Here is an 18,549-nt window from a genome sequence, read left to right on the forward strand (position 1 = left end):
TAGTTTTAAAGCAAAAGCTGTTAGAGTCTAGATAGCTAAAACTGTACTCCTGAGTTCAAGCTTTCAGATAAGCCTTTCAGATAAGTAGTTCTGAATAAAATAGGCTCCCTCCCATCCCCCTGCCCCAAATCTTGTATTGTTTCTTACAAAACTTTGGTCAAGAGTAGAAATATATTCAGGCAGATGTATATGCCATACTATAGCAAGAACAGTAGAGCCCAACTAATGACTTTAGGTCTTAAAAATAGAAGGCAATTAAAATATACTCAAAGTTACATTAAGAAAAGCTTTCACAGGGTAATATTGAAACAGTCACAAAGGTTAAGAAAATACTGATATCAAAGTACAAATGACTACAATGTTAAAATAGACAAAAACTACTTTACAAGAGCCTCTTTTAAAATTAAAAATAAAGAACACAACACATGAGTCAGGATCATTTTCCTGTTCTGCTCATGAAGTTTAGTCTGTATTTAGAAGGTCGATTTTGCTGACATCCAGTAGAGTTTCTGATGACATCTGAAGAAGTCGCAACCCAGCTTCACAGGGTGGATCCTCTCCGAGGATATGCTCCGTCCAGGTCACATCTTGGTCATTGGACAATTTCAAAGTAGTGCAGTATTGCCATGATGTGCTGGGGCATAAAGACATACCCGGTGTACAGCGCCATCCCCACGATGGAGACCAGCATGGAATCTGAGTTGTCATTAAGGAAACTTAACTATTTTGCTTAGTTTATTCAAAACTAAATCCCATAACCTGGTCTTCAACAACCATTTTATTGTTGACATATCCACTCACTCAACATTCCTCATGTACATCAAGTATTTATAAGGAACAAACAATAAAAGGAATGCTAGTGCGAGCCACTAACCGCCATGCCTGACAACAACCTAAGGTTTTTTGCTTTTAAACTCATTTTATCTTTATCATTGCCAGACAAGATAGGTACACTGTTGTTCCCCCTATTATAGTTGGAAACATTAAACTGTTTTAAATTATGCATATAAAGCTGGGCATGGTGGTGCACGCTCGTAATCCCTGCGCTTGAGAGTCTGAGACAGGAGGATCGCACAGGTTCAAAGTTAGCCTCAGGAAGGGGAGAAGGGTTCCCAGTTAAGCCTAGAGAGGTAGTACCAAGAGGACCCTCATACCCCACGTCACGAAATTTGAATTTCATGGTAAACAGGTAGGAGTCAGGCATAGTGGCACATGCCTGTAATCCCAGTATGTGGGAGGCTGAGTAAGAGAATTAGAGGTTGGAGACCAGCCTCAGAAACTTAGTGAGACTCTCAGCAACTTAGGTGAGATTCCGTTTCAAGAAAACAAAAAGGGGACTTCCGGGAAGATGGAGATCAAGAAAAGCAGCGTTTACAAGTCCTGCTAACACTTGATCTCTATTGCCACAAAATCAGCGCTTTTCACAGCCAGAAAACACTATCAGCAGAGAAATAAAAACTGTAAACACAAGGGACAGAGAAAAAGAAGACTAGAAGAACAACCAGAGACCAGAAAAGAAGCCAGCCCGCATTGTGGCGGTGGACGCCACGCTGGCGCCATCTTACCTCACAGCACCAGGCTCCAGAGAGGAAAGGTAAACAAGGAGCTGAAGTGAGCAGCTGCGGATCATTCGGGTGTAATTCAGCAGTTCTTTCAGCACAAAGAATGTCTAAAACTCCCAGTGGCCAAGCTCATCAGGCCTTCCAAGGACTCAGAACGGAGCTCAAAACCAGAAAAGAAATACACCGCCTCATGGCCAAGGGTGCAACAGCAGCGCCATATTGCCAGCAGTGGCGGCAAGTAAACCATGCCCATGACAGCTCCAGATCAACGCACACAATAACCGTAAGTGAAATTGCGGCCCCTAAAGGAGAAATCCCAGCACTGCACCCCCAGAGACCTGCGCAACTTTGATAATCTCCCTGGATCTGAGATTTTGCAGTCCAACCCAGTGAAGGAGTAGTGGTAGCAAAGATACCACACCTGAGTCACAGCTCCCTGTGGGAAAACACCCAGCCCATCATCCCCATGGTCTCGCGCAGCCTCGATTAACTCCCTGGGTCTGAGACTTTGCAATATAACCCAGTAAAGGAGTAGTGGCAGCTGAGATTACCACAAATTCGAGATCCAGAGCACCCTAAGTGAAGTCGTGGTGAGCCAGGGAAGACCCCAGAAAAGGCACAAACTTCTGAAATCATGGGAAAGAGGAACAACAATAGAGCAATGAATGCCCATAACCCCACAATATCAGAACCTGATAACACAGAAATTCAGATCTCCAGAAGATCAAATCAAGAATATAACTGCAGAAATAATACAGGACCTTCCAAAAGAATTTAGAGAGTCTAAAAGAAATAAAGGATGCAATCATTGAAGTAAAGGCATCAATTCAAATTATAAACAATCGGTTATACCACATGGAGAATAGAATCTCACTCCTAGAAGATCACTCCAAAACTGAATGCATAGTTTATAACTTAGAAAAAAAAATCCAAAAGCAGGAATGTGACATTGCAGAAATATGGGCCCATTTTAAGAGAGCTAAACTAAGAATAATCTAAATAGAGGAGGGAAAAGAAGGTGAAACCAAAGGGATCAATAATCTCTTCAAAGAAGTAATAGCAGAAAAATTTTCAAACATAGAGCAAGAGGTCGATACACAGGTCCAGGAAACTTATAGAACTCCATATATATATATATATATATATATTTTTTTTTTTTTTTTTTTTTTTTTTTGGTGGTACTGGGGTTCCTGGAAGCCCTTCTACCTCCGGGCTACACTCCCAGACCTATTTTTACATTTTTTTTAAATTTGGAAACAGGGTCTCCTAAGCCAGCGCAGCTGGCTTCGAACCTGCTCGATCCTCCTGTCTCTGCCTCCCAAGTGCGTGGATTACAAGCGTGCGCCACCATTCCCGGCTTAGAACTCCCTTTAGACAGGATCAGAGAAAAGGTTCCCCATGCCACATAATTGTCAAAATGACCAATGTAGAAGCCAAGGAGAGAATCTTAAAGGTAACAAAAGCAAAGGCCAAGTGACATTCAGAGGCAAACCAATTAGAATCACTCCAGACTTCCCAAACCAAGTCATGAGAGCCAGAAGGGCTTGGAGTAACATATTCCAAACTCTGAAAGAAAACAACTTCCAGCCAAAAATTTCCTACCAGGCAAAACTATCTATCAAATTAGATGGGGAAATAAGAAGCTTCCATGACAAACAAAAACTGAAGGAATTTATATCTTCAAAACTAGCACTAGAGAAAATACTCAGAGAGATTAACTACAAAGAAGAAATAGGTAATACACACCAGAACCAGAGAAACAAGATTTTCCATCCAGAAGACAACTAAGCAAAGAAGAATAAACAATATTTCAAACAGAAAAAAACTTAACATCTGAGGAATTAAAAATTATCTCTTAATAATCACACTGAATGTAAATGACCTCAATTCCCCAATAAAAAGACATAAAGTGGTAAAATGGATTAAAAGCCAGAATCCATCCATCTGCTGCTTACAAGAAACACACTTTACAAGAGAGTAACAAACTCAAGGTAAAGGGCTGGAGCAAGGTAATTCATGTTAAGTAGCCATCCTAACAAATGTAAAGTAGTATTTCACTATGCTTTTTATTTGTATTTCCTTAATGATTAGTTATACTATGATAATGGTGAGTGGTATTTGTGTTTATTGGTCATATAAAAATCTTTGAAGATTCATTATCTATTTTAGTCTTTTACCTATTTCTAAATTGTATTGTTTGTTTTTATTGTGGCTAATTTTTAGGATTTCTATTTGGAGTATTAATATACCTTCAGATATAGCATTTGGAAATATTTTATCCCATTCTATCAGTAACTTTTAATTCTGTTCACATTGTCTTTGGATGTACAATATTTTTTATGAAGTTTGTTTATTCTTTTATTGCCTGTGCCTTTGGAATCATATCCAAGAAATCACTGCCAATTTCAATGTTGTGAAGTTTTATGACCCAGGTTTTCTTCTAAAAGTTTATAATCTTAAGATTTACATTTAGGCCAGGCGTGGTGGTGCACGCTTGTAATCCCCGCACTTGGGAGGCGGAGACAGGAGGATCGTGCAGATTCGAAACCAGCCGCGCTGGCATGAGACCCTATTTCCAAAAATAAAATAGGTCTGGGAGTGTAGCTGGAGCTGGAAGGGCTTCCAGGAACCCCAGTACCATCAAAAAAAAAAAAAAAAAAAAAATTTACATTTAGGTCTTGTATCTATTTTTAAGTTCTTATTTGTATATGGTATTAGGTAAGGATCCAATTTTATTCTTTTTCATGTAATTATTATTTTTTCAACAATATTTAGTAAAAAAATTATTTCCTTCACCAAATGTTCTTGGAAACCTTGTCAAAACTAACTTGACCATATATGGAAGAATTTGTTTCTAGGCTTTTTATTTTACTCCACTGGTTTATATATCTGCCTTTATAGCAGTACTACACTGTTTCGATTATTGTGGCTTTATAGGGTTTGAAATCAGAAAATGTACATCTTCTAGCCGTGTTCTTTTTCGAGATTGTTTTGGGTGTTTAGAGTTCATATTTCATGTTAGGATAGATTTTTTTTCTGAAAAATAAGTCTCAAGACTTTTTTATAAAGATTACATTAAGAAGTGGGAACTCTAAAATATTGTTGGTAGGATTGCAAATTAGTGCAACCACTTTGGAAAACAGTATGGAGGATCCTCAGAAGAATGGGAACAAATTTACAATTTGATCCAGCAATACCACTTCTGGGTATCTACCCAAAAGATAGGAAACCAAACTACCAAACTAATCCAGGTGTATATTTATATTCATAGCTGCACAATTCACCATAGCCAAACTATGGAACCAGCCAAGATGTCATCAACAGATGAATGGATTACAAAATTGTGGGATATGTACACAATGGGATTTTACTCAGCTATAAAGAAAAATACAATTATGTCATTTACAGGAAAATGGATGGAACTGGAGGACATTATGCTAGGTGAGATTAGTCAGTCACAAAAAATAAGAAATCAGATGCTTTCCCTAATATGAGAAAGCTAGGGAGAAACGGGAAACAGGAGGAACTCTAGATGAAGGAGATCCTATAGAGAAGCTAATAAGGCCACCTAACTAAGGGAACAGGAGGGTGAAGAGGGAAACTCTCTAAAGCACATGACGTACTTAAACCTATCAAAATCAATCACTAAGCCAAACATGGGAAGGAGGGATGGGGAGGGAATGAGGTGGAGATTGGGTATGGGCTAATTGAATAATGTGTGCATGTATGTCTCCACAAATCTTTTATCCCTTTAAGATGTATGACTAGTAACATACTATAGAAATGATCCTTGAAAGTATAGCCTTAACTGAATAGACACTTCACAAAAGAAGAGATACATGAAAAGATGTTCTACATCATTAGCCATCAGAAAGATGCAAATCAAACCTACACGGAGATTACATCTAACCCCAATCAGAGTGGCAAATATAAAGAAATCAAGTCGAGGATGTGGGGAAAGAGGAACACCTTTACACTGCTGGTGGGAGTGCAAACTAGTTTAGCTGCTATGAAGATCAGTGTGGAAATTTCTTAGAAAACTGGGAATGGATCCACCATATGATCCAGCTCTACCACTCCTGGGTATTTTTCCAAAGGGATTGAAATCAGATAACTACAGTAACATATGCATACGTATGTTCATAGCAGCACAATTTGTAATAGCCAAAATAAGGAACCAAGCCAGAGCTCCATCAACAGATGAATGGATAGCAAAATCATGGGAAATACACACAATGGAATTCTATTCAGCTATAAAGAAGAACAAAATCATGTCATTCGCAAGAAGATGGAAAGATCTGGAGAACATTATGTTAAGTGAGATTAGCCAAGCACAGAAAGAGAAGGGACATATGTTTTCTCTAATATGCCCAAACTGGGGAGCACTGGGGATACCAGAAGGACTCCAGATAATGGAGGAGAAATCTCAGCAAAGAAAGAATGGAAAGATAAAAGATGAAGAAGGCTGAGGTTCATTAATGGAGGAGCTACATCCGAATATGTGTAAAAGTATGAATATAGCATTGTTTAACCTGGACACTCATTGTTGGGAACGGGAAAGGGGAACTGGGATAGGGGAAGAGGGCACCAAGCAGTCTAAATGTATACCATTTTCAATATGTTCCACTTATAAATAAAAGTAAAGAAAAAAGAAGTCAGCCTCAGCTACTTAGTGAAGCTCTCTGCAACTTAGTGAGATCCTGTTTCCAAATAAAGTATAAAATAGGTCTGGGAGTGTAGCCCAGAGGTAGAATGCCTCTGGGTTCTACCCCCAGTACCACCAAAAAAAAAAAAAAGTATGCATATAAAGTGCCACTGTTCAACTTAAGAAATGTATAGAATATAATGCCAGATGTGGTGGTGCACGCTTGTAATCCCTGCGCTTGGGACGCGGAGACAGGAGGATGGTGCAGGTTCGAAGTCAGCCTTGCTGGCTTAAGAGACCCTGTTTCCAAATAAAAATAATATAAAACAGGTCTGGGAGTGTAGCCTGGAGGTAAAAGGGTTTCCAGGAACCCCAGTACCACCAAAAGAAAAATAAATAAATAATTAAATAAATTAAAATTTAAAAAAACAAATTATGGAAAATCTAAAGGCTTTAGACTTTTGCAAAGTCACAAAGTGCTAAGAGAAAAAACTGCTTCTGAATTGGGACCATTCTTCATGAATTTACCCATTCACATTTATTGTCATATTTTCTCTCTGTTTTTCCCCTCATACCTTTCAGCTCTGCATAGACTAAGTATTTTATAATAGCTTACATTTTTTATGAGAAGATAGTGTTTAAATAAACAATGTGCTTACTACCAGCTAATATTTGTCTAACTAAAGTTGACAAATCTTCAAAGAAGTTATCTTGCTTAACCCTTAAAACAGCTTTCCTTCAAAATGTTTATTATGGTCATTACTCATTTGAGGTTAAGGAAACAGAACAACTTGTCTTGGGCCACACAAGAAGCTATCTTTACAGTCAGAGGTCAAAACAAAGCTCCAACCCTAAATCCATTTGCCTCACCCAAAATACTCGAAGAAAATAACCTCCTGTATTTTTTATTTAAATTGTAACCTTCCCTAATCCAGTTCTTCCTTAAACTCGAACCTTCTATTTACCACCTGTTTTCTTTCTTTTTTTGTGTGTACGGGAGGCAGGAGATCCTGGGGACTGAACCCCAGTATCACACGCGTCCCACTCTGGGTAGAGGTGCTCCTCTGAGGCGTCTTCCCAGCTCTATCACCTCTCCTGCCTCTCTGGCTCTTTTCCCCCTGCCAGTCCCTATGAGTAAAATGACTACAGTGAACATCGTGATCTCCTTCCAAACATCCACCCCTTAAGCCAGGCGTGGTGGCGCACGCTTGTAATCCCCGTGCTTGGGAGGCTGAGACAGGAGGATCCTGCAGGTTTCAAGCCAGCCTCAGCTGGTTTAAGAGACCCTGTTTCCAAATAAAATATAAAATAGCTCTGGGAGTGTAGCCCGGAGGTAGAAGGCCCCTGGGTTCCATCCCCAGTACGACCAAAAACAAACAAACAAACAAACAAACAAACATCCACCCCTTCCTCCTAGTACAGCAGTCATGTTCTGATTCTTTTGGGGGGGCGGGGGGAGTACAGTACTGGGGATTGCGCCCAGGGGCATTCTACTGCCAAGCTACACCTCTTCTCTTTTGAAAAAGGGTATCACTAAGTTATTGAGGCTGAACTCGAACCTGCAATCTACCTATTTCGGCTTTTCAAGTACTAGGATTACAGGTGTGTGTCTCCTCATCCAGCCATTCCCAATCCTTTTTATTTTTTGAGATAGGATCTCAGTAACTGCCTGGGCTGGCCTCAGATTGCAATTCTTGCCTCAGTAGCTTGGATAACAGGCATGCACCACTACACCCAACTAGCCACGCTCTTCTAATTGGCCCAACCTTATCACATCTCCCGGTATAAGCCCTGTCTGATCTTAACCAATTAGGATATCCCCTGCTCTTGATAACAATGGTCTCCCCCAAAACTGATCCGCTCAAATATTAAGACTTCTAGCTAGGACTGGCGGCACATACATATAATCCCAGTACTCGGGAGACTGACAAAGGAGGATTGCATGTTGGAGGACAGCCCTAGCAACTTACTGAGATCCTGTTTCAAAATTAAAAAACTTAGCCAAGCATTGCTCATGCCTGTCATACCAGTACTTGGGAGCCTGGGACAGGAGGAGCACAGGTTCAAGGACAGCTTCAGCAACTTTGGAAGACTCTGGGCAACCTAGTAAGGCTAGGCCATCAAGACAAAAAAAAAAAAATAGGTTGGGTATAGCTCGGAGGTAGAATGCCTAGTACCAATACATACATACATCATACATACAAACATATATCACATACATACATATATCATACATACATAGGTATTTTTAAAGGGGCTAGGGGTAGAGCTTGAAGGTAGAATGTCCCTGGTTTTATTCCCAGTATCAAAAGAGAGAGAGAGAGAGAGAGAGAGAGAGAGAGAGTCATTAGTTTAATATAGATTAGTTCATTATAATGTAAGAATCTGAAATTTAAACCCAATTTTATGAACACTAAATTATCAGGCCTTTTTTATTTATTTTTTCTTTATTTTGTGTGTATGTGTGTGGTACTGGGATGGAACCCAGGGGCACTGTACCTCCCAGCTACACCTTCAGCCCTATTTTTAGTCTTTTTATTGTTGAAACAGGGTCTGAGCTGTGAATGGCCTCGCTAAGTAACTGAGGCTGTCCATGAACCATGATCCTCCTGTCTCAGCCTCCCAAATGCTGGGATTACAAGCATGCGCCACCACACCCGGCTCATCAGGCCTTTAATTTTAATAATGCATATAAAATATTGTTTTTCCTAAGCAAAACAAGAACTTCTCAAAACTTAAAAAGGCTCTTTGCCTATTAAAAATACAAGATACTAAAGTTGAAGACTGTATATGGCATTATACTGTGATGGTAAATTCAGAACAGTGGTTAGGTACATGGTGGTGTGAACTGCAGAGAGGAAAAGGGGGAAAACAACTGAGAGGGGGATACAGAAAGCCACAAACATATTACTAATGGTTTTCTTCAGCTGGTTGGTAGTACATGCAGCTTCATTACGTTAATTCTACGGGGCTATTCTAAATGCCTGAGGAGTTTCATTAATGAATAACTATAAAGGAAAAATGGAAATGCACATAGCACTAGGCTGAAAACTGTTCTGTGTGAAGGATCCTCCTCTATGAAATTTAGGTGAGACACATTGGGACCTAATTTGTTACTGGAGAAGAAGCAGAAAGCCTTGGCTCTCAGGAACAGAAAAGGCAACCATCAATTCTGGCAAAGATAAACAGAAACTACTGAAAATCATGAGTCTAAATGTAAAGGCCAATTTGCAAGCTGCTAAGAAACAAAAGCCTTAGCTATCCAGTACTTGGACAGCTGACACGGGAGGAGCTCAGGTTCTGTCCAACCTCAGCAACAGAGTGAGGCACTTGACAATTTTGTGAGACCCTATTTCAAAATAAAATAGGACTGAGAATCTAGCTAAGAGGTAGAATGCCCCTGGGTTCAAACCCCTGTACCACACACACACACACACACACACACACACACACACAGCCTTAATATAAACTTCTATCCTATGTCTCTTCAAAATTATTTCTATACTCGGATCCCATTTCTGTTCATTACTCCTAGTATTATAATCAAATAAGCCTACAAAAAGCTTTCTAGCCAGGTGTGGTGAAGCATGCCTATAATTCTAGTACTTGGTAGGCTGAGCCCATAGGATTGCAGGTTCTAGGACAGCCTCAGCAAATATTGAGATTCTCAGCAACCTAGTGAGACCTGTTTCAAAATAAAACTAAAATAGGCTAGGGGTTGTAACTCAGAGTTAGAATGCCCCTGGGTTCAATCCCCAGTACCACCAAGAAAAAAAAAAATGTTTTCTATAAATTATATATATATAAATTTTATTTCCAGTAAGTTCTCAACCATAAGAGAATACTTGAAATTAACTAGCACAGCACAAACTAAGGAACAAGGAAGCAGTGGGGATTCCTATCAGCTCTAATAATCACCTTGCAAAAGGAAGGCATTTATGATAAGTAGCTTCCTTGCTTTTCTTCCTTTCCTCCTCCCTTCTCTCCTCCTCCTCTTCTCTCTCCTAGCTATACCTCCAGCATATTTATAATCTATCTATTTGGTACTGAAGATTGAACCCATGAGCAGTCTATGTCCAAGCTACACTCCCAGTCTTTTTTTTTTTTTTTTTTTTTGAAACAAGGTCTAGTTAAGTTGCTGAGCTTGGCCTTAAACCTGTGATACTCCTGTCTCAACCTCCCAACAACTAGGATTACAGGCATGCTTCACCATGCCCAACTGATAAGTAGCTTTCTACACATTTATTTTAAGCAACTTTGCCCATGAAGTTGGAACAGCTCTAGCATACTGAGCTGGAATATTCCCTGGGGTTAGACTTGGCATCACTGGAAGTATCCATGTCTACTGACAGTTAGGCACTGGTTTTATTTTAACATCCGTATGGCTGGGGAACATGTGACCTTCATTTCCTTCCAGGCACTCTCACAGACAGAGATAAACATATACTTTGTAGAACATATTGGCTGTGATTTGCTACCTGGAACTTAAGTGGGTTTTTCAGTCCATCTCAGTCTGTAACAAACCTCTCCAAGTTTAAAGTATCCTTGACATGCTGTGAAGCACAAGAAATAAGAACCAGAAGGAGCGAGAGGTGCTGGAGGAAACCTCCGGTCATCACCATTCCATCCTTGTTCATCTCAGAAACTCTGGGTCATCAGTCTCCTTACATGTCAAATGTGAATACACATCACCACTCTCCCAGGGTTGGTGTGAAGACGTGGAATCAAATCTATTCTGCAACAAAAGTCAACATCATCCTTCCAAAAGTTGTTCTTCAAAAATGTGAGCACTTATCATCATGACTCAAACCTATCCTTGAGAATTACCCAGAGTTATATTGCTACGAATTTTTTGTCAATTTATACTATAAGCCTGAGCTGTCAAAACCTCTCAGGACCTACTTGAGTTTCTTCATGAAATGTGGTCCCTTCCTTTTTTTTTTTTTTTTTTTTCCCGGTACTGGGGATGGAACCCAGGGGCATTCTACCTCCAAGCTACATCCCCAGCCCTATTTTTTTCTTTATTTTGAAACGGTCTCACTGAGTTGTGGAGGGCCTCACTAAGTAGCTGATGCTGTCCGGGAACCACGATCCTCCTGTCTCACCCTCCCAAATGCTGGGATTACAAGCGTGCCCCACCATGCCTGGCTCAAAAAAGTGTTTTCAAAAGCTAAAAATGGACTCTTATTCTGCAGTTATGACCTGTCTCCACACTGAATCTCAAGTGCATGAGAGCAAGAGAGCGCCTGCACTGCGCCTCTGCTTTCAGCTACGGTGCCTTGTTTGATAAAGCAGGTGCTTCATAAATCATCCCAGCACTAAGCAGATAATGTGCCAGGATCTGTGCAGGCACTGAAGATAAATGTTTGTTCAAGGACTGAATAAACAATCGGAGCTTATTTATAACCTAGACATAACATAAATATTTTATGAATTCAGTGGAACGGATATAAGCAAACAGATGTGAAATCATATATTTGTGTTACTTGCTGTCTCTTTAAGAGGGGATTCACCAGCTAACCATGAGCTACATTTCCAGCTAGATTTTTTTTTAATAAAGATTTTTCTCCCAGAAAAGGATCTGCAGTTTTTAACAAAAACAAAAACAAAAACAAACAAAAAAAAAAACATAAAAAATAGTCCTGAACCAGGTGGTACTCACTTGTAATCCCAGTACTTGGAAGGCTGAGACAGGAAGTTCAAGGTAACCTCAGCTACTTTGAGGCCCTGTTTCAAAATTAAAAATAAAATATGACTGGGGTAGCTCATAAGTAGAATGTTCCTGGGTTCCATCCCCAGTATGTCAAAGAAAAAAAAATACTATAATAAAGAAAGAAAATGCTTTAAGAAAAATAGATTTAGTATACCAGAAGCAAGACCTCAGAGATATTTCCTATCCCAAACAGTAACTCCTCACTTCACCTTAGTACCCTACTCATAAGATTTGGGGAAAATTCAAAGTAGTTTCTTACTGGGAAAGGCTAAGGACCTCTGAACCAGTGGTGTAGTTTATCCTTTTTCACTACTCTAAAAAAAAAAAAATCCAGTGCTTTCTGTCTCTGCTTGCACTGGTCACAATGAAAAGGAAAGCTTTGAAATGACATTTCAAGCAATCCAATCTTGTATCAGTCAAGTTCTTTCTGTAAAAATCAATTCTACAATGCTACTGGTCCTTAGAAAGACTCAAAGGGTTTTTGTTGTTATTGTTGGTTTTTTTCCCAGTATTGAGGGTTGAAACCAGGGGCATTCTACCCCAGCCCCGTTTTTTATTCTTTTATTTGAAACAGGGTCTAAGTTGCAGAGGGCCTCACAAGTAGCTAAGGCTGGCCACAAACCTGCGATCCTCCTGTCTCTGCCTCCCAAGTACTGGGATTACAAGCGTGCACCACCATGCCTGGCTGATAAATTTATCTTAAGGAACCACTTTTTGTTTGGTTAGTTGGTTTTTAGTACTGGAGATTGAAACCAGATGCATTCTGCCTTCAAGGTATACCCTCAGCCCCTTTTCTTTTTGGGGGTGGGGTGGGGGGCTACTGAAGGTGGAACTCAGGGGCTTTTCTACCTCCGAGCTATACTCCCAGACCTATTTTTTACTTTATTTGGAAACAGAGTCTAAGTTGCTGAAAGCCTTACTCAATAGCTGACCCTCAGCCCTTTGTATTTTTTATTCTGAAACAGGGCCTTGCTAAATCACCTAAAGCTGACCTTAAACTTTCCATCCTCCTGTCAGCCTCCCAAGTATTGGGATTACAGGGATGTACCACCACACCTGACCAAGAAACCACTCTGAGGGAGAGAAAAGAACAGCATTCAACACCGCACCATCAGAGGCTGTTCACAGGTAGGAGCAGCTGCTGGCTACTGATGAAGATCCAAACAGGAACCGTTATGACTGTAACTTTTTTTTTTTTTTCGCCCTGGACCTCAAAACACTGGAGATCATCCCCAACAGAAATGTTACAGCAGTATATATTGAACAATCTGTTATTCTTAGGTCACATTAAAGGACCTAAGGATCAGAAGTTAGTGTGTAGTTTTCTATAGCTTGTTGATTACACAAACCTAAGGAAAGATACTGTTCTTAGTAACTATAATTTTTTTTTTTAATTTTCTCTGGTACTGGCAATTGAACCCAGGGTAGTCTACCTCTGAGCTACACCCCTAGCCCTATGGGGGTTTTGGGGGGGAGGGGTGTTTTTGTTTTGTTTTTAATTTGGAGACAGTCTCAACTAGGTTCCTGAGTCTCACTTCATTGCTAAAGCTGTCCTCAAACGTGCAATCCTCCTGTCTCAGCCTCCCAAGTACTGGAATTACAGGTGTGCACCATCACCCCTGGGTAATAACTACAACTTGATAACAAACTCTTTAAAAACCATGCAGACAAACAAAAAGCATGCTGCTGAAACCAGCAGTGATCATGGACTGTTGATTTTTCCACTCTGAAATGAAATCCTGGCAATGGTTTGTAGCTCTGACTCCAGACACAGCAAAGTTATAAGTAGGTGTGCCGTTTTATCAATAAGAGCTTCACCTATCTTCATGAAGACTGAAGTCCCGCTGGCAAGAGGAGAAAACATCCCCTTCTGTTCTAAACATAATCTATTCTGCTACAGTAGATGTTTCTGAGCATCAGTAGGTCACTCGTGACTGGTATGGTTCAAGAGCTGTAGGGTTTCAGGTGGGATTGTTCATTGGTTAAGGGAGCTAAGGCTTGGGGAAAGAATTATAACCTTCAGCAGGAAACATCTCTGAGCTCAGCTGCTATGCAGGCAGAACTATTTTAAGAAAATTAGAAGCTAGGTGTGGTGGCAAATGCTTGTAATCTCAGCACTTGGGAGGCTGAGACAGGAGGATTGCAGGTTCACGGCCAGCCTCAGCTACTTAGTGAGGCTCTGTTTTCTTTTTTGTTTTGTTTTGTTATTTGAGGTACTAGGGATGGAACCCAAGGGCATTCCATCTCCGAGCTACACCCCTAGCCCTATTTTTTTTTAATTCTTTATTTTGAAACAAGGTCTCAATAAGTTGAAGAAGGCCTAAGTAGCTGAGGCTGTCCACGAACCACCATCCTCCTGTGAACCACCATCCTCCTGTCTCAGCCTTCCAAATGCTGGGATTACAAGCATGTGCCATGTGCCACCACACCCAGCTGAGACCCTGTTTTAAAATAAAGAATAAGCCGGGTGTGGTGGCTCACGCTTGTAATCACACCATTTGGGAGGCTAAGACAGGAGGGTCACGGTTCCGGCCGGCCTCAGCTACTTAGTGAGGCCCTTTGCAAGTCAGTGAGACCCTGTTTCAAGATAAAAAAATTAAAAAATAGGGCTGGGGAATTTATCTTGGAGGTAGAACGCCCCTGGTTTCCATCCCTGGTGCCACACACAAAAAATTATATTAAAAAATTTTTAAAAAATTAAAAAGAATAAAAAATAGAGCTGTGGGTGTACTCTGGAGGTAGAATGTCCCTGGGTTCAATCACCAGTACAGCAAAAGACAAAAATCAGGAATCAGCACCTGCCCCTGAGCGCCCGCTCCACCAAGGTGTGTACCTTCAAGCTAGCATAGCCCTCAGCTAATGAATGGTTGGTGGCACTGCTCCATGCAGCCTCAGCGGCAGCCCAGCTATGCATTACAACAGCCAGCATTTCCATTCAATTCAGTCCATGCAGTTTGTTTTTTGTTATTGTAGTTGTTTAGAGAGAGAAAGTGTGTACGTGTGTGTGTGTGTGTGTGTGTGTGTGTGTGTGTGTGTATCTTAGCTCCTAAGCGCCATAAATGTTATAACACTGAAAGTCTAGAGGGATCATAGTTTTATTTTTGGTACTGGGGATTGCACCAAAGGGCATTCTACCTCTAAGCTACACCTACAGTCCTTTGTTATTTTTTGTTTTGAAACAAGATCTCACTACATGGCTGAGCCTCACTACATTGCTAAGGCTGTCCTTGAACTTGTGACCCTCCTGTCTCAGCCTCCCAAGTACTGGGATTAAAGGCATGTGCCACCTCACCTGGCTCAGTTTATTTTTTTTTTTATTTTTTTTTTTTTTTTTTGCGGGTCTGGGGGTGGAACCTGGGGGCATTCGACCTCCGAGCTACACCTCCTGCCATATTTTTATTCTTTATTTTTTGAAACCGGGTCTCACTGAGTTGCAGAGGGCCTCACTAAGTAGCTCAGGCTGTCCGCGAACTGTGATCCTCTGGTCTCAGCCTCCCAAATGCTGGGATTACAAGCATGTGCACCACCACGCCCAGCTCTCATAGTTTTTTTAAAAATGAAGCAATAGCCGGGTGTGGTGGCACACGCTTGTAATCCCTGCGCTTGGGAGGCTGAGACAGGAGGATCACATGGGTTCGAAGCCAGCCTCAGCTACTTAATGAGGCTCTCGGCAACTTAGTGAGACCCTGTTTCCAAATAAAATAGAAAATAGGTCTGGGAGGATAGCCCAGAGGTAGAATGCCCCTAGGTTCCACCCTCAGTACCACAAAAAGAAGAAGAAGAAGAAGAAGAAGAAGAAGAAGAAGAAGAAGAAGAAGAAGCAGCAGCAGCAGCAGCAGCAGCAGCAGCAGCAGCAGCAGCAGCAGCAGCAGCAGCAGCAGCAGCAGCAAAGTTAGAACAGGGATAAGTGTTCAGTCCCATTGTCACTAACCACCCTTGACCTCCCCTGTCTGTCCTGGTACAGACCGCTTAGTTCTTGTTAAGCAAGGTTTCCATTATCTTCCACCTTTGCTAAAAGCTACTTAAGAAAAAGTTCTAATAGCTTAAGGAGTATAGTAAAGGAATGTTCTAACATTTTCACTAAGCCACCCAAATATAAAGACAGGTTAAACAGACCAGAGCGGCTGGCTGTCTTCAAGCTATAGCTCCAGCACCCCGAGGCAACAAGGTTACCTTCTAAAGTTAGGAGAGTTTAAGGAGAATCCATTTACAAATTTCAAGAAAAATTACAAGAACTGCGGCAGCAGCGCTGCTCTTTCCCCTTCCCAGCCCCCACCCGCCTCTGCTTCCCCCACTCTACTTCCTGAATCTCACAATCAAATATTTCCCCAGTACAAAATAACCTCTGGGACACCAGGCCAAAGAATAGCTAACTTGGGTTGCATTTTTTTTCATTCAGGTAACAAAATTCTGGCACCATACCAAGCTTTATCTACTTATCCACCTAACAATTTGTATTCAAAAGTGAGAAATAGCCAGGCGTGGTGGTACATGTTTGTAATCCCAGTGCTTGGGAGGCTGAGACAGGGGGATCACAAGTTTGCAGCCAGTCTCAGCTACTTAGTGATTCCCTCTGAAACTCTGTTTCAAAATAAAGAGCCGGGCGTGGTGGCGCACGCCTGTAATCCCAGCATATGGAAGGCTGAGACAGAAGGATGGCGGATGAGGACAGCCTCAGCTACTACCTAGTGAGGCCCTTTGTAACTCAGTGAGAACCTGTTTCAAAATAAAGAACAGAAAATAGGGCTGGGGGTATAACTCAGAGGTAGAATGCCCCTGTGTTCAATCCCTAGTACCCCCCAAAATAAAATAAAATACATGCATGAGAAGCAAGAAATTAAATCCTCTGTTAACTATATAAATTTACAGTGAAAGACTTCCATAGTAAATGAGCAAGGGAACGCAACGTTTTTGTTCTTTGAGAAAGTACAAAAACCACGTCTAAAAACTTGGTTTGGAGAATTCAAAGTATTATCAAGCTAGAGTTACTCCTGCCTCTGGTTCCCCCTGAGCCCTAGAGAGAAACATTCATTTGTACAAAGGGAAGGTCAAAAGGCAATGGCAGAAAATACAGAAGAAGATTAAAAATCACAAGAGGAGAAATCTCTTCGTATATAAGTTTGAAGGTAGTGCAAAATGTTCCTGTTATTTCGAGGTTATTCTGAAATTACATTTTGCTTCAGAGTATCTTTCTCAAAGGCATTGTTGACATCAGCTTTTCTGTGGCTGTGACCAAAATACCTGACGATCACAACTTAGAGGCGGAAAGGTTTATTTGACTCACAGGTTTTGAGGTTCAGACCCTGGTCAGCTGATGCCAAACCAGAGGCAACAGGGCACGTGGCAGAGAAGAGCCGCTCTCAGTCAAGATGGCTGGCAATACAGAGAGAGGGAAGAGAGGACGGGGAGATAGTCCACACCCTCCGATGACCCACCTCCAACCAAGTTCCACCTCTGAACCCTGCGGCACTGGGGACCTACTCCCAACACATGAGCTATTGGGGGATATTCCAGACACAAACCATAACAGGAATTAAGCTTACTAAGAATTTATTTTCTTTCTTTTTCTTTTTGCGGTATGGGAATTGAACCCAGGGGATTCTACCTCCAAGCTACACCCCCCGCAAGCCCTATTTTTATTCTTTATTTTGAAACAGGATTTAAGTTGTGGAGGGCCTCACTAAGTAGCTGAGGCTGGCCATGAACCTGTGATCCTTCTGTCTACTAAAAATTTATCTTCTAAAAGTAACTTTCTTTTTGTTTGTTTGTTTTGGTGTTACTGGGGATGGAACCCAGAGACCTTCTACCTCCAGGCTACACTCCCAGACCTATTTTATATTTTATTTGGAAACAGGATCTCTTAAGCCAGCAGAGGCTGGCTTCGAACCTGCATGATCCTCTTGTCTCAGCCTCCCAAGCGTGGGGATTACAAGCGTGCGCCACCACGCCCGGCTAGAAGGTAACTTTCTGTACTTTTTTTTTTTTTTTTTTTGGTGGTACTGGGGTTCCTGGAAGCCCGTCTATCTCCAGGCTACACTCCCAGGCCTATTTTATTTTTGGAAACAGGGTCTCCTAAGCCAGCACAGCTGGCTTCAAACCTGTGCGATCCTCCTGTCTCTGCCTCCCAAGCTCGGGGATTACAAGCGTGCGCCACCACGCCCGGCCTAGAAGGTAACTTTCTAAAGTCAAGCATGGTGACACACATTTGTAATCCCAGTACTTGGGAGGCTGAGACAGGCAGATTGCAAATTCATAGCCAGACTCAGCTACTTAGTGAGTCTGTTTCAAAAATTAAAAATTAAAAAGGTAGCTTGGAGGTAGAATTCTACCCTGGGTTCAAGCCCCAATATTAGGGGGAAAAAAAGTAACTTTCTCAGATAATGAGGAATTTTGCCTGCTTATCAAATCACATCCTAATTTTTTATTGAAAGTCTATTAAAAAAAGTCTCAGATGATTCTACACATACATTTTCTTCAAAAGAAGAGCTTATTAAAAGATAAGATCTGAGCTAGGCGTGGTGGTGCAAACTTGTAATTCCAGTTCTTGAGAGGCTGAGACAGGAAGATTGCAGATATGTGGCCAGCCTCAGCTACTTCATGAGGACCTTCGCAACTTAGTGAGACCCTGT

General features: G+C 41.2%; 1 protein-coding gene across 1 annotated transcript in view; it reads right to left on the reverse strand.

Moving 5' to 3' along the window:
• Nucleotides 1–592: 592 nt before the first annotated feature.
• Nucleotides 593–18,549, reverse strand: part of SPTSSA (serine palmitoyltransferase small subunit A) — a gene marked incomplete at both ends in the record, with an annotated part of 25,928 nt that continues 7,971 nt past the window's right edge. The window contains one exon of the mRNA XM_080706959.1: nucleotides 593–696. Coding sequence (XP_080563085.1) covers nucleotides 593–696 — 104 coding nt within the window. The remainder of the gene's footprint in view (nucleotides 697–18,549) is intronic.

Source organism: Muscardinus avellanarius (genome assembly GCF_963383645.1).
Source record: "Muscardinus avellanarius genome assembly, chromosome: 12".
NCBI classification, from domain to species: Eukaryota; Metazoa; Chordata; class Mammalia; order Rodentia; family Gliridae; genus Muscardinus; species Muscardinus avellanarius.